The 27354-nt window shown below is 37.6% G+C and overlaps 2 protein-coding genes and 1 long non-coding RNA gene across 3 annotated transcripts in view; 2 read left to right on the top strand and 1 right to left on the bottom strand.

Moving 5' to 3' along the window:
• LOC135775162 (CD209 antigen-like protein A) overlaps nt 1-27354 on the top strand; it is a 214706-nt gene that overhangs the window by 90283 nt on the left and 97069 nt on the right. The window lies entirely within an intron of this gene.
• On the bottom strand, nt 682-27025 carry LOC135774700 (uncharacterized). Its single transcript, XR_010543761.2, has 8 exons — nt 26898-27025; nt 26229-26380; nt 25989-26124; nt 25592-25918; nt 25413-25497; nt 21731-22161; nt 21469-21616; nt 682-927 (listed from the first exon to the last, which is right to left on the bottom strand). It is a non-coding gene; the product is annotated as an uncharacterized lncRNA (long non-coding RNA).
• On the top strand, nt 15293-18116 carry LOC135773198 (E3 SUMO-protein ligase ZBED1-like). Its single transcript, XM_065282683.2, has 2 exons — nt 15293-15560; nt 16448-18116. Exons 1-2 carry the CDS (start codon nt 15315-15317, stop codon nt 18113-18115), a joined length of 1914 nt encoding a protein of 637 aa, XP_065138755.1. The 5' UTR covers nt 15293-15314; the 3' UTR covers nt 18116.

Below are 27354 nucleotides of genomic sequence, written 5' to 3' on the forward strand. Positions count from 1 at the left end.
ATGTTTGCTGAAATTTGTATGTCCACTTGATCTTAACAATGTTTTAAAGTTTGTAGATTCTCAAACTTTAAAGTTATGTGTGCAGTGTCAGGTGAGCCGCTTCAGTCAGCTCAGGAGAAATTAACTAAGTGTTGTTTTTCTCTTTACAGGTTGCAATCAAGCAAATAAACAAACGAAAGGGTGAAAGAACTCTTCAGATTGTAAGTTGTGAACTACAACGTTGTGAGTGTAAATTAACTGAACAGAAAATAGACAGTATAGGGATTACGCACCAATACAAGATATTTGTTTTGTCTAATTGTAATTTGTTGACCATTTTTTCTCCAGCCTGGATACCCCAAACCGCTTATTACAGAAGTGGCGCTGATGCTTAAGTTAAGAGATGCGCCCTCATGCCCCAATGTCATAGAGTTGTATGACTGGTATGAGACTAGACACGATTTCATGCTCGTGTTGCAGTAAGCTCTGCACAGCGTATCCTTGAGGCGTTTTGTTACTCGTCAAAGAAAACAAAGTGAAGATACAGCAAGATATTTCATGCGTCAGGCAGAACTGGCAGTGAAACACTGTCTGGATAATGGAGTTTTCCATACAGACCTCCATCCCGGAAACTTCTTAGTACAAAAATCAACAATGAAGCTGAAGTTAATTGACTTTGGGCTTGGACATCATCTTACGTACGTAGGTGAGCTGAATTTTTTTATATACCGGAGTATTGAAACCTGTTGTCAGTGCAGGGTCATCTTTTACAAAATGACTCAACATGATGTTTTGTGTACAGGAGCTCCATGCTGCACCCCGCCTGAGACCCAAACAGGCAGTAAAGTCCACGTCATGCCAGCAAACGTCTGGGCCTTAGGTGCTTTGCTGTACTTCATGGTGCTTGGAACTTTCCCCTTTCCTTTAAACGACTTTTATTCCTGGAATCTGAAAAAAATGAGAAGGGTTTATCAAAGGCTGAGTAAAAATGACTGATCAACATGCACACACAAAGCCTCTGATCAAATCCACAATAAATATTATCAGAGGATACGGTCTGTCTGGCAAGATGTTAGATTTTATTGTGTTTAGTGAAAAAGTTATTTAGTGGCTCACCATCACTGTGCCATCATCTTAACCTGAGGTACTGTCTGTCTGTGACCAGGGTTCCTTTAGATGATAGACAGACAAAAATTTTTGCAGTATTATTAAATGACAACAAAAGCGTCTCTTTATGCCATGATTATTATTGCCATTTGTGTGTCATGATGACTAACCAGCTCTCTCCTAAAACTTGTACAGAAATCTGTGATCTGATAAAATGGTGCATGGCCCTGAATCCAAGTGGTCGTCCGACGCTCAAGCAGATCTTGGATCATGACTGGTTTAAAACTGAGTCTAACGAAGAAGAGCTACTCTTTTACAAAATGAGGTAACATACCGAGTGGCACTACATTTTGCAGATTACATGCTTTTTATTTTGTGTAGTTAGTTGTATAGTAAGAATGTTTAAATTTACATTTTCATCACAACAGGGCACTATCCACATAAATTAAAAAAGGATGAAGCTTAATGACTGAAGGAGAGGGGAATGATTGGAGATGCTGTTTTCATCATCCGGAGATGTATGGAGTTTACTAATCATGTTTAGGTTTAATCATTTTTATGGATTAATGCTTTTTTAACTGTACATTTGATCACATTATTTAATCAGGGTACCCCCAGGATTGTCAAACCTAAATTCAAGGCTTTTTAAGACCTTTTTAATACCACTTCAAATGAAATTTAATACCTACATCGCACCCATTCGGGTAGAATAAATCATTTTAAATAACGTAATATAACTCAAATAATTACTATTTACAAGTGTTTGAACATTCATGACAACATGCCTCTGAAAGGCTGAGTCCAAGGCCCAAACGGCCTATTATCTTTACCCATCAATCAAAACCAACAATCAAATAGATTTAATAGATTTAAATGTACATTTATTGTAAATTTGAAAATCCCTAAATCAGGGATGGGCAACTGGAGGGCCAGGGGCCACATGCGGCCCACCTCTTTATCTTGTGCAGCCCGCCACGTTTTAATATAACCATTATGTCGGATTAGGTAATTTATGTTAAAACAATAGCCTTGTTTGATCCATGAAATAGGCTGCAAACCAAACAATAACACCAATTTTAAGGTATTAATTTTTTTGCTGTTTAATATAGTTAGGGTAATAACAACTTCTAATAACACTCATCAGTAATGCTCTGAACCAGAATAATACTGACAAACAAAATTAACCATATTATGGCAAATGAAACAAAACCCCTCAAACACAACAACAAATTAAAATGTAATGCTATTTTGACCCTAAAAAGACAAGAGATCTGTTCACTGCACCAAACAAAAAACTGGACACAAGCTCATATATAGATATATTTCTGTCAATCTTTTCTGTTAATCTTTATACAGGACCATACTAAAGTTTTCTAATGCTAACTTAGTGTGACATTGTAAATATGTAGCCTATAGTATGTATTGCAAGTTGATATCTAATTAAACAGTAAACAAAATATATAAAAGCTTTCAAATTTGCGTTATTGTTGCAGCTTATTATTGCATGGATCACACAAGACTTATTGTTTAACATATAAATGACCTTCTCCGACATAATGATCATATTAAAACATGTCTTTTCTACCTAGATTTACTAGAGACTGATTGTGGAACAGAAGATTGTGTGTGTCACTGATTAAATCAAACAACCGATCACAGGTGCGAGGACACCCGTCATTGTCCGCCCCCACAGTCCCAAAGTCAACTTGATCGAGCAAGTGCGTGTTGTGCAGCTGCGAGCCCATAGAGAGAGTTGAACGAGCGCTCATCCTAGCCTTCTCACTTAAATTTTACTTTGCTCGCTTGACTGCATTTGTGTGCTTTGAACAGAGGTGCGCTCTCGGGAGGACGTTTTTCAGCGCGCGAATAGTGTTCTGCGCGCTCGCCAAGATGCTTTTCCAAACATGGATAGTGTTCTGCGCTCGTACCTGTCGCTCGCGCGTGGTTTTTGTGCACGCGAGTTTTGTGTCTGAATTAACAGCATACAAATCTATTGATCATTTGCAAAATCAAGACCTCCGTGAAAAATTCAAGACTTTGAGGTGAAATTCAATACCTTTTAAGGCCTTAATATGGGAAAATGAAATTCAATACTTTTTCAAGACTTTTAAGACTCCGCGGGTACCCTGTTAATGCCATCATAATGAATAAACTGCAAGCACAACAGCTGTGTGTTACACACACACACACACACACACACACACACACACACACACACACACACACACACACACACACACACACACACACACACACACACACACTTTATATATCAATTATAATTTGTATTTTATGTATTTATTTATTAATTGTAAATCTTATTAATTTTAGCATTTTGATTTTAAATTCAATTTGAATCTGTTAACATTAGCTAATGCACCTCAAACTAACATCAATTACTGTAATGACATAAGAATTAATAAATGCTTATATACAATATATTGTTAATTTTTTTGTTTATAGTGCATTTACTACTGTGCACAAATACAACCTTTATTTAAATGAATCTAGGGCTGCAGCTATCGATTCTTTTTGTAATCGATTAATCTGGCACTGAATCGATCGATAAATCGAGTAATCGGATAATTTTTTTTGTGTGTTTTTAAACAACCAAAACAAATAATGCATAACGAAAATGACTTGGCTGTAAAATGTTCAAGCATTTGGCTTTTATTTCTAAAAAAAACAGAGGTATTTGGCTCCAAGAAAAAAGCCTATTTATTTAAATTTTTTACCCATTTAGTGTTTAAGTGCCAGTGCCAACAATTAAACACTTTAATTTATTAATATGCACAACAGGTTTCATGCTGTAATCTAGCCCTGACATCAAAGTAAATATCTGGTTTATGTACATTTCTACACCTGCAGCATTTACCATTAGGCTTTTAACATACAGATGTGGCCTTTAAAAATGCGCGTTTCTGAGAGCAGAATGCCGCGGAGACTTCCGAAATTCTGCGAGATCCCGCAGAAGGGGAGTTCGGTGGGGGACGCAGGAAATATAAAAACCTGTAGAGGGCAGGCGTGTTTCATGTAGGCCATACTGACGACAATGTGTGTGCTCGACTTCATGCTTAGCGTATACTGTATGATATTGAAGTAACATGACACGGATTATCAATGTTTAGGCGATAGACTTTGATGTCATACAAATGCATGCTTTTTGGCAAACATTTTGTTGGCGAAGTTTTCTTTTGCCAGTTACATAAACAGTCACATATTCTTCATAAAAATCCGACTCTAACGCGCATCATTTGTCTTATTTTTTCCGTGTACTTACAGTAGAAGAGACGTGATGTATGATAATCGAGTCTTATAACAAAATAATTCGCGAAGACCTTTGAAGAGACCGAGCGCATTTACGCAATATCATTAACTAGTTTATCTAATTTTACATTTAGTTCATTTTTGCATCTGAACGTTTTAATAGCTTTAACATGGTTGTGTTGCACTTTTCTGCATTACTGAACAGTAGGCTACTTTTTATATTATCATGTTTCCCTTTACATGGTATGAAACACGATAAAAAGTATGCAATGGTGTTTAATACATTTCACTGAGAATTTGTATAATATGTTATACTTTTGTACTAAGGAAATAAAATCATATTGTGAGTGTAAATATTCATAAATTGGAGGAGTTTCTGAGGTGTTTGTCATCGGCAAAATGTGCAGTTTCTTTGTTGCTGATTAAAAACCGTTGGCTATGTGATTGTTTAAAATTGACATTTTTTCTACTTATTATTAATTTATTTTTTGCCTACATTTACTCAAATAATATCAATGTGAAAATATAAATAATTCATACTTCAAGTTAGGCGTAAAACTTACACATTTTTGATGTCAAATAGAAATAATAATAATTTGAAATATGCAATTATTACAGTTTAAAAAACTTAAATATATTACTCTGACCTTTTTAAATATATTGACTAAAATAATCTGTAAATGTAATACTTATATTATTAAGGCGTATACATCAAATAATATATTTACATTTTACACAAAATATCTGTTCTATTTTAAGTAATTTATTTTCCAACTAAAAAAATCGCATAACTGCATTAAGAGATTTTATTAAGTTACTTTAATCATTTATTTTAGAGATATTTACAAAGCCACTGAATCATTTTTAACAGTGTGTACATTATGACCTTACGGTAGACTATTATTAAATGCATATAAATAAAAATATGTAAAACTAAATAAAAAATATATCATACACGGACTGTATGTAAGCATACGTTTTCTTGTTCGGTGCACGTGGGTTTAAATGCCGTTTTTCTAAAGAAGAATTTTAAAACTTTATTGGTGGTAGTTGAGAAGAATTCCTTTTTCCATTTCTAAATCATTTTGAGCGCAATATAAATATATCATATTTTTATTCTTATTATATAAGAATACGCAATTTTTACAACATTTTTAACATATGGAAAATATACGTTAAGCATGTTGTGTGAATTTTTCTAATTACAAGCTTTTGATGAAATTGCACCAAAACTAAACGTGCATAAAAACATAAAAAAGTAATTTAAATAAGCGAAAAATCTTTTTTATGAGCTCAAAATGTTGAATATAATGTGCTATTGCTGAAAATTGCCCATCTCTAAAGGAGAATATTCATCTTTAAAGTTGAAGAAACAAAAAAGTACTGACAAGCATTCTCAAATATAGCCTATATATTCTGCAAGCACTCAGTTGAGAAGAATTCCTTTTTCCATTTCTAAATCATTTTGAGCGCAATATAAATGTATCATATTGTTATTCTTATTATATAAGAATACGCAATTTTTACAACATTTTTAACATATAGAAAATATACGTTAAGCGTGTTGTGTGTATTTCCTAATTATAAGCTTTTGATGAAATTGCACCAAAACTAAACGTGCATAAAAACATAAAAAAAATCATTTAAATAAGCGAAAAATCTTTTTTATGAGCTCAAAATGTTGAATATAATGTGCTATTGCTGAAAATTGCCCATCTCTAAAGAAGAATATTCATCTTTAAAGTTAAAGAAACAAAAAAGTACTGATAAGCATTCTCAAATATGTATATTCTGCAAGCACTCATTTATCCATAATGATGTAATTTATTTTTTAATAACATATTGTCGCTGTCGGGCAAAGATACTCTCTGGACACCAAGACCATGTCTATGGGTTCAAGAATAACAAAATATTGGCCATTTGAAACTCGAAAGTCATCACTTTATTTTGTCCCATTGTTTTCCATTTTGCGGGTGATAAAACTCCTGTGCACGTCGTTCAAATTCATTGAAATTTTGTTCACTTGTAGTTTAGCAAGTATGTATAATACGCAAGTATGTGTATTTTTACACTGCACATCGTCTGAGGAAATCCGAAGTTGCGTCGAGGGGAACCAAGCTGACAGCCGCGACAGCAGAGATTGTCACGTAGTAGCCTACCTACAAAAGGGTACCTGCAGCGATATCATTCTGGCTTGGTGGGATGTCAGCCAGCGAGAGTCCTCTGATTCTGGCCTTGTTCTTTTACTCCTCAGAGTCTAAAACCAGGAGGGCATATTAAGTATTCATTGTATTTTCATTTTAACAGAGCAGCAATGGTTGCGCGTTTCACACACCTCTCCAAACCACGTTGTTAACACTATGCTTGTTCGACTTCATGCGGCGCCACAAGAACCGACAGCCGGATGACGTCAGAGTACCGCGAGAATGATTCAAGAAATCATATTTCGCCTCGCTCTCGCGATACTGTGACGTCTTCCGGCTGTCGATTCTCGGGGCGCCGCATGAAGTCGAACAAGCCTATTGACAGCAGCAAAAGCTACGCATGCGCTTTTAACTTGTAAAACTCAAAGGTGTATGGGTAATGTAGTCTCTGCTCTCGGTGGGACGAATTAGGTAGCTTGCATTGTGAAGGGCGCTTTGAAAAGCGGCAGCGCAGCCAAAGGATTAAATTAAGCCTCTGATTTAAACAGATGTGCAAATGAGCGTTCTGGTACGCTAGAAGTACGTTCTGGGCGCAGGGAGAGGTGGTGGTACGCAAGAGCTATATTTGGAAGTGGCGGTACTGAGTACTGGCGCCTACCGGCCCACATTAAAGCACTGGCGGTAGCAAAGGTAGACGGCCCTTTGAAAAGCAAAAGAAAGCTGATAAAAATGAGAAACCCACACTGAAATAAATTGGAGTAGGATTTAGGCTACTTAACAAAATCTAAACATTTTTCACTCAGAAAAGGCTAGTAAATATAAACAAAATTATCAGCAGCTTTAACTTTATTACTTTTTTAATTTTAATTCACTCTTTGTTTCAGCGATGTTTATAAATATACTATATTTTTGCATTTTGATTACAAACTGTTCTACACTGAAAAGAAACTAATGTAATCTTCATGATTTAATCACGTAAAACACAAGTCTAAACACAAGCACCACTTTTCTGAATGATGATAATCACAAACATCCCAGAGTTTGTAAACCAATTGTTTGTAAACATATTTAATGCTAACTACTTAAAAATTCAGAAAATATTTTTTACAGTGTATAAATAAAAAGACATGAAGGAAGTTAATTCCAAAATGTAATTAATTGTACATGGTTTAGCTGCTTGTTTTAGCAGCTACCAGTGACACAGAGTCAAGAAATTAAAAACCACCCACCCCTAGGTCTGCCAATTCTTTGCCAACCCCCAATGCTAATCGATCACCTCATCATCAGGGAATCAAAAGAAAACCGGTTTATCCAGTTTTCACCATTGCGTTGGGTTTTAATTTCAACCCTTGCAGTTTCTTTGTTAAAATGCAATTTAAGCAAATAGGCCTAATACATACGCTGTATGTTATTTTAAATGAATGTTTATAACTTATAAAATTAAGTGGATATCAGGTAACTTAATTTGACATATGTTGATATAACCTAGGCTCTTTTTGTTATGAAACATGTTCAATGGTTACAGTGCCTCATGGTGGGGTTGAACCCCTGGTTCAGTTTACCCCATCTGGTTCACTTTGCCCCACAGCCACCGTTTTGGAAAACTGCCTAGCTTAGTAATTCAGGCTAATCTTTAGCTAAATCATTCACATGGTTTTATACATTAGCCTATCACCAATATGTATGGTATAAATATTTAGACCTGGATAAATCTACTTTGACATAACAGCCATTATACCTGGTATGTATACATTTTACTTTGATAGGATAAAAACTGTTTTTTTTTTTTTTAAATCATACTTTAATCATAACTCTTTAATTTGTCCTTCTCTTTAACATAGCCAAATATAAATTATGGTTGCTACCTGTATTTGTGGTCACACGGCTACAAATCTGTATGGTTGCCTAGATAAAGGGGGTGGGTCAACTTACCCACTGGCTCACTTTGCCCCACTCTCCCCTACTTGGTATTGAGAAACGGGCATTGTTTATCGAAGCCGGAGCGCGAGCTACAAACTACAGAGCGAGTGCGCGGGTGCACAATGGTGAAAGAGCAACACACGATGTAAATAACTAAACCAGTGCTCGCAGTACAGACACTTTATATTTTAGCGTACTGCGTACCTTCACTTTCTTTTGCGTGCCACCACTTCTCATGTTGCTGGTACTTTGCCTTAAAGAGTCAAAGGGCGTTTCTATGTGGCGCTGCGCAGACAGTTCGGCAACTAAGACATCAAAGTACCGCGAGAGCAAGTCGAAATGTTACAAATGGTCCGACTTTACCTTTGCTCTCGCGGTATTCTGATGTCATACGCCGACCAGTCAGCGCCGCACCATTTAAAGTCGAACACACAAAGCGTCAAGGCAGGGCCGCTGGAAGTCATTTTGAACAGGGGGTGCTGTGAATTTTTTTAACCAAAAAACCTATGAGCCTATAGGCCTATTTAAAATACATTTTAAAAATAAATACATTGAGATTTACTACTTTATTGTCATATACACTTCAGGGCACACAGCCAGGGTCTGAAACACAGACATCATCAGTTCTCAGATGAATATGCGCTATTAATCAGAAGCAAAAATACTTATCCCAGGGGGAATTACTTTCGTTACAATTTACATACAACATATAATATTATAACAACATATAATATTAATTAAACTTCACAGTTTTCAATGTCCATGCGGACGAACATATTTTACTTTCGTTTTTAAGTTAAGATCACACGTCGATTAACAGATGTAAAATATTCTCACATTAACATACCTAGTATATTTTTATATAGATCTTTTTTTACTAAATAGTACTATTACTGTCTTTTTTAAACATATAAATAATTCATAATTTGAACAAAAATAATAATGGGTTTAGTTCTGATATTGTATACTTTTATAAAGAAAAACATGGTGTATAATTACATTTTTAGAATAGGCTTTATATAAGGTTTGTACTGTAAAAATACTTTATTTGTTACAAACAAAAGATAAAGAATTTACAAACGTGTGGAGAGCCATTTCAGCACTTGGACAGCGAAATGTTTTTTTTAAAAGCATTACTTAAAATGTTTTCTCATCTCACCATATCTACAGGTGCAGAGTCATTATATACAATAAATCCGTTGGGTAGCATTTAAAAAAAAACATTTAAAAGTAGATGCATTTGTTTAAAGCAAAGCATTTATTTACTTAGCTACAGATGAAGCAGCTCTTTGCGCCTTCTAACGTCTCATAATTGGTCATCATTTATGTCCAAGAGACTCAATAATAATCTGTTACATTTTAATCCTTTAATTTTTCATATTAAAAAGCGTTTTTGTGCTGCTGCGCATCCATGTAATAAACAAACCCGCGTTGTCATTCCGTTAATACGCATATTATCAACGCGCTCTTTACTCGAACAGAAAAAACTCGCCTCGCGAATTGCGCCGGTTGTATAATAGAGATTCCAAAGTCTCTCATGAGCTAGAGGACTAATATCCAGGGAGTTCAGTATTTCTGTGTGGGCATGCATCAGGGAAAGGTGTGTGAGTCTTTTCTGGGTCATGGTGCTGCATACCAATGTCTTCAAAAGATGCAAGGCGGAGAAAGTGCGCTCGGATGAGGCCACGGATAGGCACAGTAATGAAATTAAAATCCAAAATACACGTAATAACCTACGTGTGTCAAAAATAATTTCCTAAAATATTCATAAGTAATATATCAATTGTGCAAAATATTTTAACCTAAAAAAATATATATTTCTCGCCTTCCCGCGACCATGCGTCAAGGTCTGGAGGAAAATGATACCTGCCCGGATCCCACGCACGCATCTGCAGTTATATACATTTTACAAAACCAGTTTTCATTAGATTTTAAGAACTTTTTTGCCACTTTTAAAACTAAATAAAAAAGATATCATATGCCGAATAAGCATGTAAGCATATGTTTTCTTGTTCGCTCCACGCAACACGGGTTTAAACGCCGTTTTTTTCCTAAAGAATAATGTTTACACTTTATTGGTGGTGGTTGAGAATAATTTATATTGCTTGCAGAATAATGTATATTGCATTTTAGCGCAATATAAATGTATCATATTGTTATTCTTAAATTAAAGAATACTAATATATTTTTTACAACATTTTTAACTTTAAAACATACATATAAAGATGCTTTGTACAATAGCTTTGCTTCTGACAACAATTTTCTGTAATAAATCAGTAAATGAATCACAAAATGTGTTGAAAGTGGCGAATAAAATGCTTGTCAATTCAAACAAAGGTGTATAAAACCGCTTTAATTAACAATAACTAAACTGTGCTCTTTTGCATACCTCTACTTTTCTCATGTCTTTCTTTATACCACCTTTATCTTTTTAAAATCTTGCCACTTTTAGAAATAATTTGTTTGCATTTTTTGTATACTGCACATTTTATTTGCATCAACTATACCCATAATAACATTTTCTACGTTTTTCTTTCAATAAGGAAATCTGTTTATTGTTATGAATAACGGCTGAAAGGATTAAAAAAAATCATAACACTGACTGCCTATATGCGCAAGAAAGGTATTATTAAAGTTTTAAATATGTAAAACTAAATAAAGATATCATATGCCCACTGTACAGTATGTAAGCATAGGCCCATGTTTTCTTGTTCGCTCTGCGTGGGTTTAAACGCTACTTTTCTAAAGAATATTTTTTTAACTTTATTGGTGGTGGTTGAGAAGAATTCCTCTGTCCATATGTATATCATTTTAGCGCAATATACATGTGTCATATTATTGTTCTTAATATATTAAGAACAATAATACTAATATATTTTTACAACATTTTTAACTTTAAAACATGTATTTTTATACCACATGAATCTCTTTAAAATATTAATACTTTTAGAAAAACGGACATAATTATTAATATTATAAACAAACAATGAAACGGTGTCAAAATTCGACAACACAAATAATTAAGATATTCATTGTAAATAGAGTTCAGGGTATTAGGCTCACACTAAATTCTTTGTTGCACTTAGTATAAATGCCCATTGCACGTACAGTCATCTTAATATATGTATGCGCTGTTATGCTGGCAAGAAGGGGTTGACGTCACTTTGCTGTTTTAATAGAAATATTAAATATTCAGCAATGCCCTTATTAACTTCTGGAAACAACCGCAATGACAACGCATATAAAAATGTAGTTTTTTATGCGCCACCTGGTGGATTTTCTGTGAAGCGAAACACATTAAGGGAAAAGGGAAAGTAGCCCCCCCGAAAACACTTGCAGAATTCTGCGTGACTCCGCGAGACGATTTGGCGAATGCCGCGGGAGAAAACGCGCGTTTTTAAAGGCCACATCTGTATAGGGCTCTATCTTACACCCGGCGCAATGCAGCGCAATGCGCGACGCAAGTGTCTTTCGCTAGTTTCCACCCTAATTTTCACGTTTAGCGCCGCGTTGTTTAAATAGCAATTGCATTTGCGCCCCCTTTTGCGCCCATGGGCGTTCTGGTCTGAAAACGAGGTGTGTTCAGGCGCATTGTTGGCGCGTTGCTATTTTGAGGCAACTAAAATAGACTACGCCATTGACCAACAAAAACCTGGTCTAAAGTCTAAAGTCAATGGCGCAATGTGTTTTATGTTATTTAAAGAGCGCATTAGTAAAATGCGCCTAAACACGGGAGGACAACGCGGGTTTGCTTATCACAAGGTACATAATGCGCAGCAGCACAAAAATGCTTTTAAATATGAAAGATTAAAGGATTGAATGTAAAAGATTATTATTGAATCTCTTGGACATAAATGAGGACAGATTATGAGACGTTAGAAGGCGCAAAGAGCTGCTTCACCTGCAGCCTGCTAAGTAAATAAATGCTTTGCTTTAAACAAATGCGTCTGTTTTTAAATGTTTTTTTTTTAATGCTACCTCACGGATTTATTGTCTATGATGACTCTGTACCTGTGGATATGGTGAGATGAGAAAAATTTTTAAGTAATGCTTAAAAAAACTCTTTGCTAAAAAAAAAAACGCTGTCCAAAGTGCTGAAACGTGAGGAGAGCCGTTTGTAAATTCTTTATCTCCTGTTTATTACAAATAAAGTATTTTTAGAGTACAAACCTTATCTTACATGCTTGTAAATAATTTTTTGATGATATTGGATAGCCATACATTAAAAGCAATTACAAGCCTGCTTTTTACTTCCATGACTAAAAGAAAACGGGTTTTAAAGGTTTTGATAAAAAAATAACAATTTCAATACAAGTGAAAAACAACACAATTATTTAACATTAATCTTAAACTGGGGATCTTCTTCCTCCGCTTATTTTTTCAGTTTACAAAGTCCGTCATCTAAATAGGGATTAGACATAACGCCAGCGCAACTAGCTTTTAAAGGGGATGAGAGCAGAGACTCTCATTGGTTTATTGCACGTTACGCCCAAAATACTCCCATTACAATAGGACCTACCCTTTTCGACCATGCGCTCGGCGCAAAATCCATTTTTCCCGTCGTTAAATTAGCAAAAGTGGATTCGGACACGCCCATTTAGATGTTGCGCTGTGCGCTTTAGACAATGCGCTTAGATCGTTAAAATAGGGCCCATAATATATCATTTCTGGGGTGAGCCTTTTTGCTATGGTAACAACCTGTGTGTGCACACGTGCTGTGCGTGAGGAAGAGTGACACCCCAGTCAGACGTTCAGTTGCTTCATTGCATTTTGTTACGGCAGAAATACATACATTCCTTTTCAATAGAACGCTGCATTTGGTTTGCATCACTTGCATTGCGGTGCATTTTAGGTTAAGAATCCGTTCAAAAAATCACAACATCACGCCCCGCTGTATACAGTGAATGCATGCTGAAATTATTGTTGCGTGGCTACATAAAAGTTTAAGCATATGTGATGCATTGCGCGATCGGTCTGACTCGCATGAGAGAGAATATCTTCCTTATGCTAAACTCCAATAAGACAGAGATTATTATTATTGAACAAAATATGTCAGATTACAAGTTGCCCATATATGATTGCACTGTGGTGCCGTTTTTTGGTACACACACCTGTAGTGCATGCGTGTGTGTGAAGGCGGGGGTTCTTTTTTAATCTATACTGTCCTGCAATTGAACGTGAATACGTTTACTACTTAAAAACATCAAAGCTAAACATCATATCTAGTCAAACCGCATAACGACATCGCTACAAATACAGTATGGGATTAAAATCAAAAGCTACGTTACCTTGTTTCATCGACGCTTGGTGAAACAGCAGTGGATGTTTTCGGTTCAGATGCTGAATGTAATGATAATGTAATGATCCCAAACTTTAGACAGTCTCTCTCTGCCGTTTATGGACATATTCGCTCCGCCATCGCGCCAACTAAATTCAAAATGTATCACGCGCTATGATGTGCTTCCTGAACATTGAACAACGGTCCGTGTGAATCAGATCTCGGCGCTGCAATGCGCGTCATAGGAATTTAACGAGGCTTCGAGGCAGAATTTTTGCCTCGAGGAATTTTTTGAATCGAGTAAATCGAGTAACTCGATGAATCGTTTCAGCCCTAAATGAATCTGTATTTTATATTATTCAGTACACATAAACAAAGAATTCAGTCGTAGCTTACAGTCATAGCTCTAATACAGTACGAATATGAAACCTGAACGAGCAACGCGAATCAAACTCATGTACAATTCGACGTACAAATCTAATTAAAGGTAGAAAAGTGATTTAGTTAAGAGCAGTTAGAGATTTTCTCTCAATGCTGTTTGATTATCACAAGTGACAGACATGAGCAAAATTAGGTAACTTGCCCTTTAAGACAAAAGTCCCGATGTAATATTCTGTTACACGTCCGTTTTCTCTTATAGCGGTTTACTTTCTCTTAAGATCTAAATTGTCGTGTTTATGAGGATACTTGCAAAAGCTGGGAATTTTGACGTGATTTTGATCTTGAACGCTCCTCTCGATCAGAAGCAGCGAGCGCATATAGCACAGTTGTTTGTGTTTCAATGGCTTAAAATCACTTAATTTAAAACTGCGGTGTGTACAAATGTTAAAGCTGCGGTTGGCAACTTTTTTGATGAGATTTTTGCTCATATTCACTGAAACCAACACTATGTTCCGATAGAACAACATAAATTAGACTGTTTAAGAAAAAACCTAGCTCCACCTAGAGCCTGTTTTTTGTTTTGCAAAAATCCACCGCTCCCGCTTCACTTGGTCCAATCAGCGCAGGCCGGTTCATTTGGCCCAATCAGCGCAGGGCTGTGTAAAATCTGCCTGTAAATCACAGTACCTGCACGCGCCACAGATCTCCCTCACGCGCATTATAATATCACGTGCATCCACCTGAAGTCACAAGTGTGTTGGATTGAACGCAGGGTGATGGCGGAGAGAACATTCACTAACAAACTTCCGATTCCTCGGTTAACAACCAGAGCTGGAAAACAACAAATGAAAAAAAGGAAACAAAGATAGAAAGGGACCGTGACCGTAATAAAACTAGGATCAATATCGGATAGGAACGGTATCAACAATTCAATGTACGGTTATATTTCGGTATGATGCCCGCGGTATAATGATTATTGAAGCATTTACAGGAGGGAAAAAACAAATGAAGACTTGGAAAAACTGCCATAAGTGTTTATTAAACAAGACTGAACATTACAATGTACAAAGTGTAGTGTAGTGTTGTCAAAAGACCCGGTACTTCGTTACCAAGCCGGTACTAAAAAAAAAAAAAAGTTACGGTTCCACGTTTTTTTAAGAACCGGGTACCCGGTCAACCCGGTTCTTGATGCGCAAGGTGCGCACGCAGTCGCATCCTCGTTATATAAGCACTGAGACATGGCGACCGGCGGTGCTGCTGATGCAGCGGCGGCTCAGAATCCACTTGTTGAGAAGAAAGGAGGAAAGAGCCACGTATGGAGATATTTTGGGTTTGCAGCTGATGACAAGGGTAACATTATAGATCCCCAAAAACCAGTTTGCAGAAGATGTCACCGAAGTTTTCTCTCAAGAGGAGGAAACACTTCAAACTTAATAAAGCACCTTAAAGACAGGCATCCGGATCTAATGAGAGAGTTTAAGCAGGTAAGTTTCAATTTAATTTTGTTCTTAGAGCTTCTGTTATGAATATTATGCCGTATTTTAATTTGAGTGTCGGGTTGAAAATGGATCGCTGCTTGCGCAGTTAATCGTTAGCATAGGCGCGGCTAACGCTAATATAATGCGTATTAGAAAAAAAGTTTCTTCATTAATCATTTATTGCTCCTATAACTTTTGTTAGGGTAAAAAACAGACGAACATTGTGGTATTTGCTATCTTTTACACACCAGAGGATTTTTAAATGACTCGTGTATTCAAAATATGTGTTAGAAAATATACAAATGTATGGTTAATATTGTTTTTGTCATTAAGCACTTCTAGGCTTAATCTTGGTTAAATATTTTTTAGCAAGTTTAAAAAAAATGAATTCATTTAGGAATAAATTAAAGTTAGAATTGACTAAAACACGTGTTATCTCCTGTATAGTTTGATAACACTTTACCATAAGATATCATTTTCATGCAACATCAGCTTACAGTGAGTGAACATATATTTTTACGACATTAATTAAAACAACATTTACAAATATTAATTAATGTTAACAGATAAATAATTTTGATTTTAGAAAATATATTTTTGATCAACCCTAAGAAAAATAATTGCTATTTAACTTTTTTTTATTGTTTGGTCATGTTATCTAATATCATCCAACTAATGGAATAGCATTTTAAATTGTTTTCAATAATACAGTTTTATCTATGTAACAGTGATATACAGTACACTTTATCTGCACACTGTAATTTACCTACATTTATTATAAAAGCTAAGGTTTGTTACTGAAAAATTGTGTTTTAGCTAGTGTCAACAATTTAATGTAGCATTTGGTCAGACTCAAGTCTATTGCTTTACTTGAGTATTTTTTTATTTTACAGCTGCAGACTGAGGATGATCATCAAACACCTCAGCAAACTCTAAAACAGACAACAGTTACAGATGCTTTTCAGCAGCAGCAGAAATATGACAAAAACTCAACTGAAGCAAGAAAACTTAACCGAGCTGTTGCAGAATTTTTATGTACAGATCAAGTGCCCATTTACACGGTTGAAAAACGTGGATTCCAGCAAATGCTTCATCACCTAAACCCAAAATACCAGCTTCCAAGCCGAAACTTTTTTATGTACACAGAGATTCCCCGCCTGTACAATGAAACGAGGGATATCATAATCCAGCATCTCGGAGAGAAACCGTTTTACAGCTGCACAACAGATCTTTGGACAAGTAGAACTGCAGACACTTTTATGTCTGTAACTCTGCAGTACATTACCAAATTGTGGGAATTGCAATCCTGGTGCCTTGGCTGTTGTGGTCTCAACACAGATCACACTGCTGAAAGTTTGAAGGAGGCCTTTGAAGAGAAACTTGAAGACTGGAATTTGGACATCATAAGAATGTCAGGCATCACAACTGATAATGCCACAAATAACAAAAAAGCCTTCGAAGACTACACCTGGATTCCTTGCTTTGGACACAATCTCCATCTTGCTGTAAATAAGGCATTAGAGATTAGCAGGGTGTCTGCATCGCTGTCAAGGCTCCGAAAAACAATCTCTGCCTTTACAAGATCCCCAAAACTTTCACGTCAGCTTGTCAAAAAACAGAAAGATCTCTCCTCTCCAGACCATAAACTCATTCATGATGAACCCACTCGCTGGAATTCTTCATACGATATGGTGCAACGTTTCTTGGAGCAACAGCAGGTTGTCTGTGCTGTGCTGGCTGAAGACAGGAAAAAATGGTATCTGATGCCAAAAGACACGGACATTACAGTTTTAGAAACTGTTAAAGCAGTTCTCGAGCCTCTCAGTCCTTTTACAGATGCACTTAGTGGGGAAAAACATACCACCCTGTCCTCAGTCTTGCCATTGCTTTGGAAGATATATGATTGTCTCAGTTATGAACAAAGTGACTCTGCATTAACCCAGGAGATGAAGGAGAAGATAAACGAGTATCTTCGGCATCGCTATGATAACCTGCAGCTACAGCTTCTTTTAAACACTGCAACTTACCTTGATCCAAGATTTAAGAACAGCTTTGTTTCTCTTAAGGATGATGTGAAGCAAAGTCTCCTGGATGAGGTGAAGAAAATGGGCAATGATGGAAATGTATCTCAAGTTTCTGGAGAGTCAAGTCAAGTGAGGCCTTCTAAAAAATCCAAAACTGACCTGAAGCAACTTCTCTCCACCATACAAGGGGAAAAGAAAGAAAAAGGAGAACCAGCATCCTCAAGTCAAACACAGCTTACTGCAAGTGACGAGTTAAATGGTGAGTTCTTGGTGTACAGTCAGATGCCTGAGGTCAGTGCTGAGGATGATCCACTTTCATGGTGGAAAACAAATATGGGTACACTACCTCAACTATCAGAGTTTGCCAGGAAGTATCTGTGCATTGCTGCATCAAGCTGTTCATCTGAAAGAGTATTCAGTACTGCAGGGTATATTGTAAGCCCAAGACGCTCAAGACTGACTCAGGAACATGTTGATATGTTAGTGTTTCTTTCAAAAAATCTGGAAATGACAAAAAAGTTACCCAAGGAAAATTAACATCAAAGTTCTTTAAATAAATGTAAGCCAGTATTGTTTGGTGTGAAACTTTAAGCAAAGAGTAAGTGAAACTTTTTTTGTTCTTTTCAATGCTTGTAATTTATTAAGATGTTATTTAGTTACTCAGACGTTTACAATCCTTGAAGTACTTGAATAATGCCATTGTTTTGTTTACATTTTATATTATTTCAGTGTTACTCAGTCATGGCATATTTTGTTACATTTATAAAAATGTTTAATGTTATAAGAAAAGTGTGTTAAGTAATTTGTGTGTTTTTGTTTAACTTTATTAATAAAAAATAGTGTTTTGTTTGAATAACATGTTTTTGTGTTTTGCTTTGGTACCGGAATTGGTACCGAGAACCGTGAATTTTCACTGGTATCGGTACCAAATACTGAATTTTTGGTACCGTGACAACACTAGTGTAGTGTAGTGTAGTGTTTACAATTTTCATAAAATAATAAGACCATGTAATAAAATAAAAAAGTTTAGTTTCAGTTTAGTTTGTCAACTTTAAACAACTCCCAATCAGACAGGTTTTAAGAATTATGTCACTCCCTCAATTGACCTAGTTTTTTTATTATTATTATTAATGCTAATGCTTGGTACTCCTTTGAAAACAACGGTTGTGATTGTAGAATCAAGAAAAAATGATGGGTTTTAAGATGGGTTAATTTCTGAAGACAAAAACAACCCAGTAAAAAATGAAAATAGCAGCTTAACATTACTTATTGTAGCTGGACCAAGAGATGAGGTCAGCTCACTCAATACAGGGGCACATTTCCCAATTGGAAGTCTGCAGCCTCCATAGGTCACATTTGTAGGCTGCGTACGTCATGAAGACCGTCTTATTTCAGAATATTAACATTTCTCAAGTTGACTATTATTCTTATTTAATTGTATATTGTTGTAACACGCTTATGACTTGCGAATGTAATACTCAGTTAACTTAAATCCACCAGGCGTTTAATGATGGATGCAGCCTGCATATGCAACCTAAGGAGACTGCCTTCTAATTGAGACTCGGCATTCACACTCTCCTCATTCACGGATTTACTCACTCGTTTTTTGTATGTCCATCACATTTTGTCCTTTCTCGTTTCTTGTCACAGCGAACGCAAACTTTTTCCACACATCAGATTTCAAATTCTTTCTTTTGCTTCCGCCATTGTCGCTCCACATGTAGAGAGGCATCAGAGTGGCACGCATGGGATTAAGGGAATTGTAGTTCCCGCGTCCCTCCTCTCGCTTCACTTGGCCGGAAAAAACTACACGTGAAGACCTAACGTTTTACCGAATCATGTGACCACGGTTGTACTGGGAAAATTTTATTTCGCAATACCACGAAATTTATCATACAGTTACATTCCTAATATTGGACCAGCATTTGAAAAGGTGGAAGAATCTACGAGATTTTAGGGGTGTGCCGGTTTCAGAATTGGTGATGACGGTTATGACGGGAGTCAAATGTGACGGTTCGTCACATAACCGTCAGTGGGGGGCGTTTTGCTCGTTTAAATGCTCGTGGATTGACGGGAAAGTGTCATTTTACCATTAAATCATGAATGTGATGCCAAGTGTGTTTTAAACAGTAATAACTTTGAACAATTTAACAGAAAGCAATGAAATATTTAAAAAAAACACACGGTTGCCAGAAGACTGCGCTGTCACTCTCTGCCAGCATAAATTAATCCTCTATCTATCATCTATTTTAATAATCTTCGGAGAAACATATTTGTGCATTGGGCTTTTTATGTCTGTAATTGTGTCTATATCTGTCATTACACGGACCAGAACAGCACGAAAACAATGTGGATTAAAAGCGTATTGAAGAGGTTTTGTTAAAAAAAAAGCGCAGGTAAAAGAAAGTAATATGAACTTGAGATTGTTATTAAACGCAGCCGGTGTAAAAGCACAATGGCCATGCGCAGCAAACGCTCTCCGCAGACGCGCTGCACGGTGCTCACCCGGCGTTTGAATAAACTAGACACTGATTAGCTACTTGCTCTACGTTTCTTTAAAATTAACAGCAAGACAACTAGCAGTGAATGTGCGTTCAAGAGAGTTAGTAGATTAGCATGGGAGGATTTGAACTTGGAAAGCGGAGTGTACTGACGCCTTTCCGCGGTTAAAACAACATTCCTTCTCATGGTCATTCATGTTTATTTGATGCTATAAATTAACTAGAAGGAAGAGATGATTTGAAAGGTGAGACTTTGTTTAATATGTTAAATCTCAAAAGTAACCGAAAAGTAACCTGGTCTGTCCTGTATGTCAGCGCGTTGTCAGTGTCTGCTCCGCTCTGTATTTTTCACTGCGTGAGAACGTGACGGGGCGTATAACACAGACTGTTAACAATTGTTTTTAATTAGTATTTAAAAATTCTTTATGATAAAAAATGTTTTAATAATTTAATTTTATTTTAATAACACGGTTTTGGCGGTTATAGAGTTCTAATGACGGTGTTCAACTATAACCGTCGGTCTCACGGTTATATAATGACCGTCACACCCCTACGAGATTTTAAAAGAGATTTCACTCATGTCCTGTTAGCACCATATATATTTGTAAACTATGCTAGATGAAGTTACAAAAAAATAAAATCAACAAATTCATTGCCCCTTTAAACATAAATTCTAACCACTGTTTCCTGATGTCCTCTGTGAAAGGCCATAAAGTGCTACCTAAATGATTAAACTAGAGTTTACAAACACACTCGAAACAGGGACTCCCAACCTCCGCCATTTCCGTTCTCTTTGCCATTTTTGAGGGCGTACCCAAGCAAAGCAGAGAGGGCTGAACTATGATGTGGTCTTGTCTACGTCATGTTGCCTACAATCCGAGTGTTTTTTGTAGTCCTAGAATGTTGTAGACCAGTGGTTTTCAAACTGGGGGCCGGGGCCCCCAGGGGGGGCGCGAGATGGTGCCAGGGGGGCCCCAGTTTTATGACATTTTATAAAATACATTCATTTTAATGAATTCCGTGTAATTAAACCTAAAAAATAATAGGCAAACTAACCAACAGCACTACTAGGTATAATTTTATATGTTTTGTTTAATTAAAATATTACATTTTAAAACTGTTTTGTCATAAATTTTCTTTCAGGGGGCCGCAAAAAAATGCACTGTACACAAGGGGGGCCGCACAGTGAAAAAGTTTGGGAACCACTGTTGTAGACGATAACCCACATCATCGTTTTTTTTGAGGTTTGTACTTTCTAAATAACGTTAACATGTACTAATACACACAAAAGGATGTTTTAAACGTGGTTCTCATAATAGGTGCTCTTTAAGTAATCAATACTGATGTATGTATTACTATAATCACAGGAGTGAATAGAGTAAGACTTACCTGGATATGGTAACCAGACTTGGATAGGTATGTGTTGCCTGACAGGCGTAAATAGGCCTCTCTCGCTGTCCTCCTTCAGCCAGGGGATGTCTGTAGATGGGATGCCATTGGAGTCTTTCCACAGCCGCACCCAGCCTTCCAGCTCCACCTGCAACACACCACATTTAGTTATTTATTTTCCATAATGTGGTGGGTGTAAGTAAACAAGAGATTTTGTGAAATCGATTAACACTGCTTGTGTATGTTGTGATTTTACACTTACAGAATAGTCACTCTGCTGCAAGGTGGTGGCAGACGCAGTCTGGCTGTTGGAGGTTGGCGGCTCCTCGGGGTGAGCATCAGGGGGAGACTCCCAGGTGCTGAGGATGGCAGGAGCATCAGCTGCTCTGGATGCACACTAGACGTTGGCTGCTCTGGACACTAATCAGACGCAGCCTTGCTTGTGGAGGACAGCAGGGGCTTCTTGTGCTTGCTGCGCTTTGCCTTCTTGCTGGTATACAAATGAGACTGCTCAGGATGCTCTGCAGTTGCTGGCACGCTGGTGGAGAGCGGCAGCTGTTCAGGACTCCTGGCAGACACATGCTGGCTGGTGGAGATGGGCAAGAGCTCCCTCTGGCTCTCAAAAGTGACGAGGGCATCCACCAAGACCATCCATAGCATCATCTGACCATGACGACTGGAAGGTGGCAGTTGCTGCAGGAAAGCTTGATTTATTTAACCTTTATTTATTTAACACACCACACTTCTTACCTACTTTATTTACATTTCCTTGCATTTGTACATACATACTAACTGGAGCCCGACTGATTTATCGTTTTGCCGATTTTATTGGTCGATATGAGCATGTCGCTAGGGCTGGGGCGGTTTGGATTTTTTCTTACCGCGGTCGGTAATCAACAAATTCCCGCGGTTTTGCGGTTTATTGGCAAGACAACCAGTTAAATAACATGCATGATTTATTTATCTTCAATACAAAACATGTGCAAATTACATAACGAACATGTAAAGTGAATATTATTTCCTTCCACATTTCTTCAATTTCAACATTCAACAACATGAACAATTAATATTATCAGTTTAAAAAAAAAATGTTAACGCATTGCACGTGTCTAAACGTGCCTACAGACATTTCGCCACCTTTCTATCCTTAATTTATGAATGGCATGCAAATGACGCAAATTATTGCTGCCCTGACGGTCTGGTAAAGTAACCATTTGTATGAGAAATCATTTGTACTGCATATGTGTCCGTGCCTGAGTATAGCTTTGAAGCTGCACGGAGACGCGTGTGTGTGCGCAAGATGACGCGGTCCGTCTCTGTCTCGCGCGCGCCCGGGCAGTCCGCGTCGGTCTCTCGCGCGCCCGGGCAGTCCGGGTCTGTCTCGCGCGCGCCCGGGCAGTCCGCGTCTGTCTCGCGCGCGCCCGGGCAGTCCGCGTCTGTCTCGCGCGCGCCCGGGCAGTCCGCGTCTGTCTCGCGCGCGCCCGGGCAGTCCGCGTTTGTCTCGCGCGCGCCCGGGCAGTCCGCGTCTGTCTCGCGCGCGCCCGGGCAGTCCGCGTCTGTCCTACCATAAACATCTGTCTTTTTTCCACAAACGGAGAAAGACGCAAAAGCAAAACTTTTTGAAATGTGTCCTGCTTTAGAAATGGCCACTGTGGTAGGCTAGATGAAAAAGAGACAATCTAACCTCTTTGGATATCAATCCTCGGACTGATCGCGTGCTCTATGTTGCGTGACAATTTAATAATGTATGAAACCTGATTCTGTTGTTGATCTGTTGCGGCTGAATGACAAATTAATATTAAAAATCATATCAGGTTAATGTTCAGTTAACAAGCTGCGTGTATAACTTCCCCACATATACACACAAGTGCAAGCCAATGTTTCAAGTGTATTTTTTTTGTTTTTTTTGCGGTTATGACGGTAAGGAGCTCAGACCCGCGGCATGGGTCACGTGACCGCGGTATGGCGGTAATTCGGTTACCGCCCCAGGCCTACATGTCGCAGATATATTTGTATCGGCATATAAGCCGCAGATATGCAGCCGATATGAACGTTTCTTACAGAACACATTAAATGCTTTTGAAGGATGTAAGTACTTGTTTTTCCAGCAGAGCGCGCTCTATTGGTTGCTAATGGTGACCCAGGTCACTCACTATAGTGACATCAGCCAACCCCAGTCAGTCTCAGTTCAGGTGGCGGCAGTCACGTGGTGTCTTCACAACATTTTTTCACCTGGTATTAAGATGCACTATGTTTGATTGTATTGTAAGTGGACGAGAGAGACACATTCCCGTTTATATTTGGTGCTTTTAATCAGTCTTTTTTGTCCACTTGCAAGTTGTTTAAAGGGGATGGAGAATCAAAAAACATTTTTACCTTGTCTTTGAAGAATAATGGTAGTCTATCCGCATTCACGAACATACAAAAAGTGCTAGACATGCTTAACATCTCAGTCTCATAGAAATTCCTCTTTTAGAAATGTCAGCCAGAAAACGTCCCAATCTGAAAAACTGATGCTTATGACATCACCGGCATCTCCCTGTCCCTCCACTTTAAAATAATTGGCTACATTTTTTGAGTGGCAGCAAAGTCAGTAATGAGATTGCAAGTTAAGCCAGTAGGGGGAGCCAAATAGGTTCAAAACCACTTGTTTAAAATCCCCCACCCTAATAGAGCTATCTGAGAGAGGTTTTTAGGAAGCTTCTAAGGCAGTGGTCACCAATCCTGGTCCTGGAGGGCCGGTGTCTCTGCAGAGTTTAGCTCCAACCCTAATCAAACACACCTGAAGCAGCTAATTAAGGTGCTTCAGGTGTGTTTGATTAGGGTTGGAGCTAAACTCTGCAGAGACACCGGCCCTCCAGGACCAGGATTGGTGACCACTGTTCTAAGGCATTACAGATCCAAACAGAAAATTTTTTGTCGACATGTCACATCACAGAACAAGGATAAATACCCCGTTCAATCATTCTATGTCACCTTTAAAATGCAAGCAGGAAAAATTATGCGAGGCGGAGAACGGACGCGCTTGGAGTAGCTGCTTGTGTTGTTACTAACATGCTCATTTCAAAGCAATTGAATAAATAAGCTCGCGCAACTTTACACCCTCGCTAAATAAAAGAGGCGGAGAGCAGATGCTTTACTTTTATAAAAGTTTAAAGTCCTGGCAGAACACTCGGGGTTCGCGTCATAAAAACGTTGTGGAGTACATTACACATTAGCCTACATCAGTATGTTGTTACAAGCATTGTCTTCTTAAGTTGTTAGTCGTTAATAAACAATTACTCCGTAAGTTTCCTAAGTCCAATATAACGTTATTCTCGTCAAAACTGCCAATGATATATATATTTTTTGTTCTGTTTGTGTTTTAAAGTTATTTATAATAAGTCAAGTTTACTGTTTTGTGCACTTATATCAAAATCATTTTGGATAATAAAGCTTATTGTTACCTTGTTAAACACATCTGCCTATATAACAAATCTTTGTCACGTCATTTTAAGTGTTGGATCACCAAACTTAAGAGTGATAATTTCAAAAAAATGATTTATTTATATATAGTTTATTCTGTTAATGTATATAGTGTATTCTATGTACAGTACTGTAGTATAATATACTGTAGTATGTGTACTGTACTATTATATACACATAAAGAATATCGTCCGATATATATTTTATCGGCCTTTTACCCCCTAATATCTGTATCGGCATTAGCCAAAAAATTAAAATAAAAAAATGCATATCGGTCGGGCTCTAATACATACCTGTACATACCATATTGTATATTGTCTTTTAAAAATATACATTTTCTTTTTTAAATCCATTTTATGCATATTGTGTATTTTACTAATTCTAATTGTATTATTTTTATAGTCTGTGTCCTGTCACACTTATTCTGTGCTGTAGAAGCTTCTGTCACCAAAACAAATTCCTTGTATGTGCAAACATACCTGGCATCAAAACTCTGACTGATCCTGGTTCTCTTCTTGAAGAGCTGGAAGTGGCGGCATGAGGAGTGGCATCCGGTGGAGGCTTCTGTGAATTACAGGGAAGTTTCAGCTTTGAGGTTTGTCTTAACATAGCATGTGTTTAGTAACAATCACGGCTGTTTAAAGTCACTGTAACCTACCTCTCTCGCTTTAAGCGCTTCAGGGACTTGGTGGTGATGTCCTCCTCCTGGTGTACGCCTCCTACACCATTTTCCTCTCTTGGCCGGTCCTAGCTTGTGGGTCGGCCTGAAGGGGCTTGTGCAGGCTGTACCACTGCCACATTTTGAGGAACGTGAATGACCTGATGCGGCCTTGCCCATGAATGGCCCTGTCCACGTTGCCCTTGAGGTGGCAGGAGACCGGAGGGAACAGCTGCACATAACTCAGGAGAAGGTCCTTCACCCACCGGTCATTAATGTGTCTTTTTTTCAGGATGACAGCATTCTTTTACATGCAGATCAATGATACTGAAAAGTCACATAATATAATTAATTTATGAAAAAAGGAATTATGATTTTTTTTGTGAAACATACTCACTACTTAATGTAGCCAACATCATTCTCGAACAGCCATTTAAAGCTTTGGCCATTGTATTTTCCAAAGGTCAAATGAAGCTGGCCGAGATACTGCTTCTCTGATGGAGTCGAGGTGAAGTGTCGACATCTCTTTTTAGCTGAAGACATTTTAATGACAAGCACAAAAGCATTATATGCTGAAGTGTAAACATGGGGTGGAAACACATCAACTGCCCTAGTGCCAAGATATATGTAGATATACCTTCCTCACAAGCCATGTTTTGGTCCTCGACTGTTGACTTTTTGAAGCATGTGTTTTGATTTGCCAGTGCTTTGGCCTCCTTTGTTGCCCTAAGAAGACATTGTTGCCTATTTTTTAGCACACTGCTTGGGCAGTAATGGATCCATCTTCTCCTGTAGGAAACAGCCTGTTATAATCATCATAATGATAAAAAATTATTCATACCATGACAAATACAGAAGGTCGTGATTTGGGTTAGGGGTTTTACAGTGAGGGAATTTAAACATGTCAACAAAGAAAGGCTTATTTTTTTCTTTTACAGTTTTGTTTTTTCTTTAATGACAGACCGACATTTGTGTCCTCTATGGACCCCAGAGTAACTTTTTTAATCGACGCACAAGGGTTAAATACATTTCAGTTAATGTGGAAAATACTTTTTTCCTGTTTCACTTCTTTTTTTATTACACACAACTTCACTTATGCACTTTAATCAATGTTTTGATTTCTTTACATGTGTACATTTATCTGGGTCAGGTGAAAATTTTACTTTTAGGCTATTTATTGGGCAAATGAACGTTAATGATACTTATTTTTCCCCACTGTACAGTATTTTACATGAGGTGATATAGAGATTTATAGGCTTTTGGTCAACCTCTGCTTGATAGTGACCCTAGCAACTTGTCAACCCACCTGTGGTCTGTGGACGTTGGAATGAACGATCTGTTTACTTCTCCTTTCAGTGATTTTGGCACGATAGCTCCGAATTCTTGTTAATCTATTAGTGCAGTCTATCGCACAACAGATTTTCCCCATTTCGAGAGTCGGGTCTGTCTGCGTCCTGCAAGACGGAGGCGTCAGTTGTAGTAGGGGTGACTTGTAGTAGGAGGCGTGTCTTGTACTTTTCTAAATCACGGTCCACAACGCAAGATCTTCCTCTTTCACGGTAAAAAAGCTCTTCTAAATCCTCTATTACACACTGCAAACTTTCGGGAGTGACAACCGCATTTAAATGCGGGAGTGAATCCCTTAAATGTTCGTTACATGTCTGTATGGAACAAGACTCACTCCCGAAAATGTGATGATTGACCCAGAGATAACCATAGCAACGTTCTGCCGTCTCGCGTCTCAAAGCTTTGACCAAAATAAT

Source organism: Paramisgurnus dabryanus, chromosome 19 (assembly GCF_030506205.2).
Source record: "Paramisgurnus dabryanus chromosome 19, PD_genome_1.1, whole genome shotgun sequence".
Taxonomy (NCBI): Eukaryota; Metazoa; Chordata; class Actinopteri; order Cypriniformes; family Cobitidae; genus Paramisgurnus; species Paramisgurnus dabryanus.

Excerpts from the sequence above, each read along its gene's own strand:
- LOC135773198 (XM_065282683.2), top strand. The coding sequence starts at position 15,315 with ATGGCGACCGGCGGTGCTGCTGATGCAGCGGCGGCTCAGAATCCACTT. Across the intron at positions 15,561-16,447 it reads TAATGAGAGAGTTTAAGCAG|CTGCAGACTGAGGATGATCA; the intron begins GTAAGTTTCAAT and ends TTTATTTTACAG.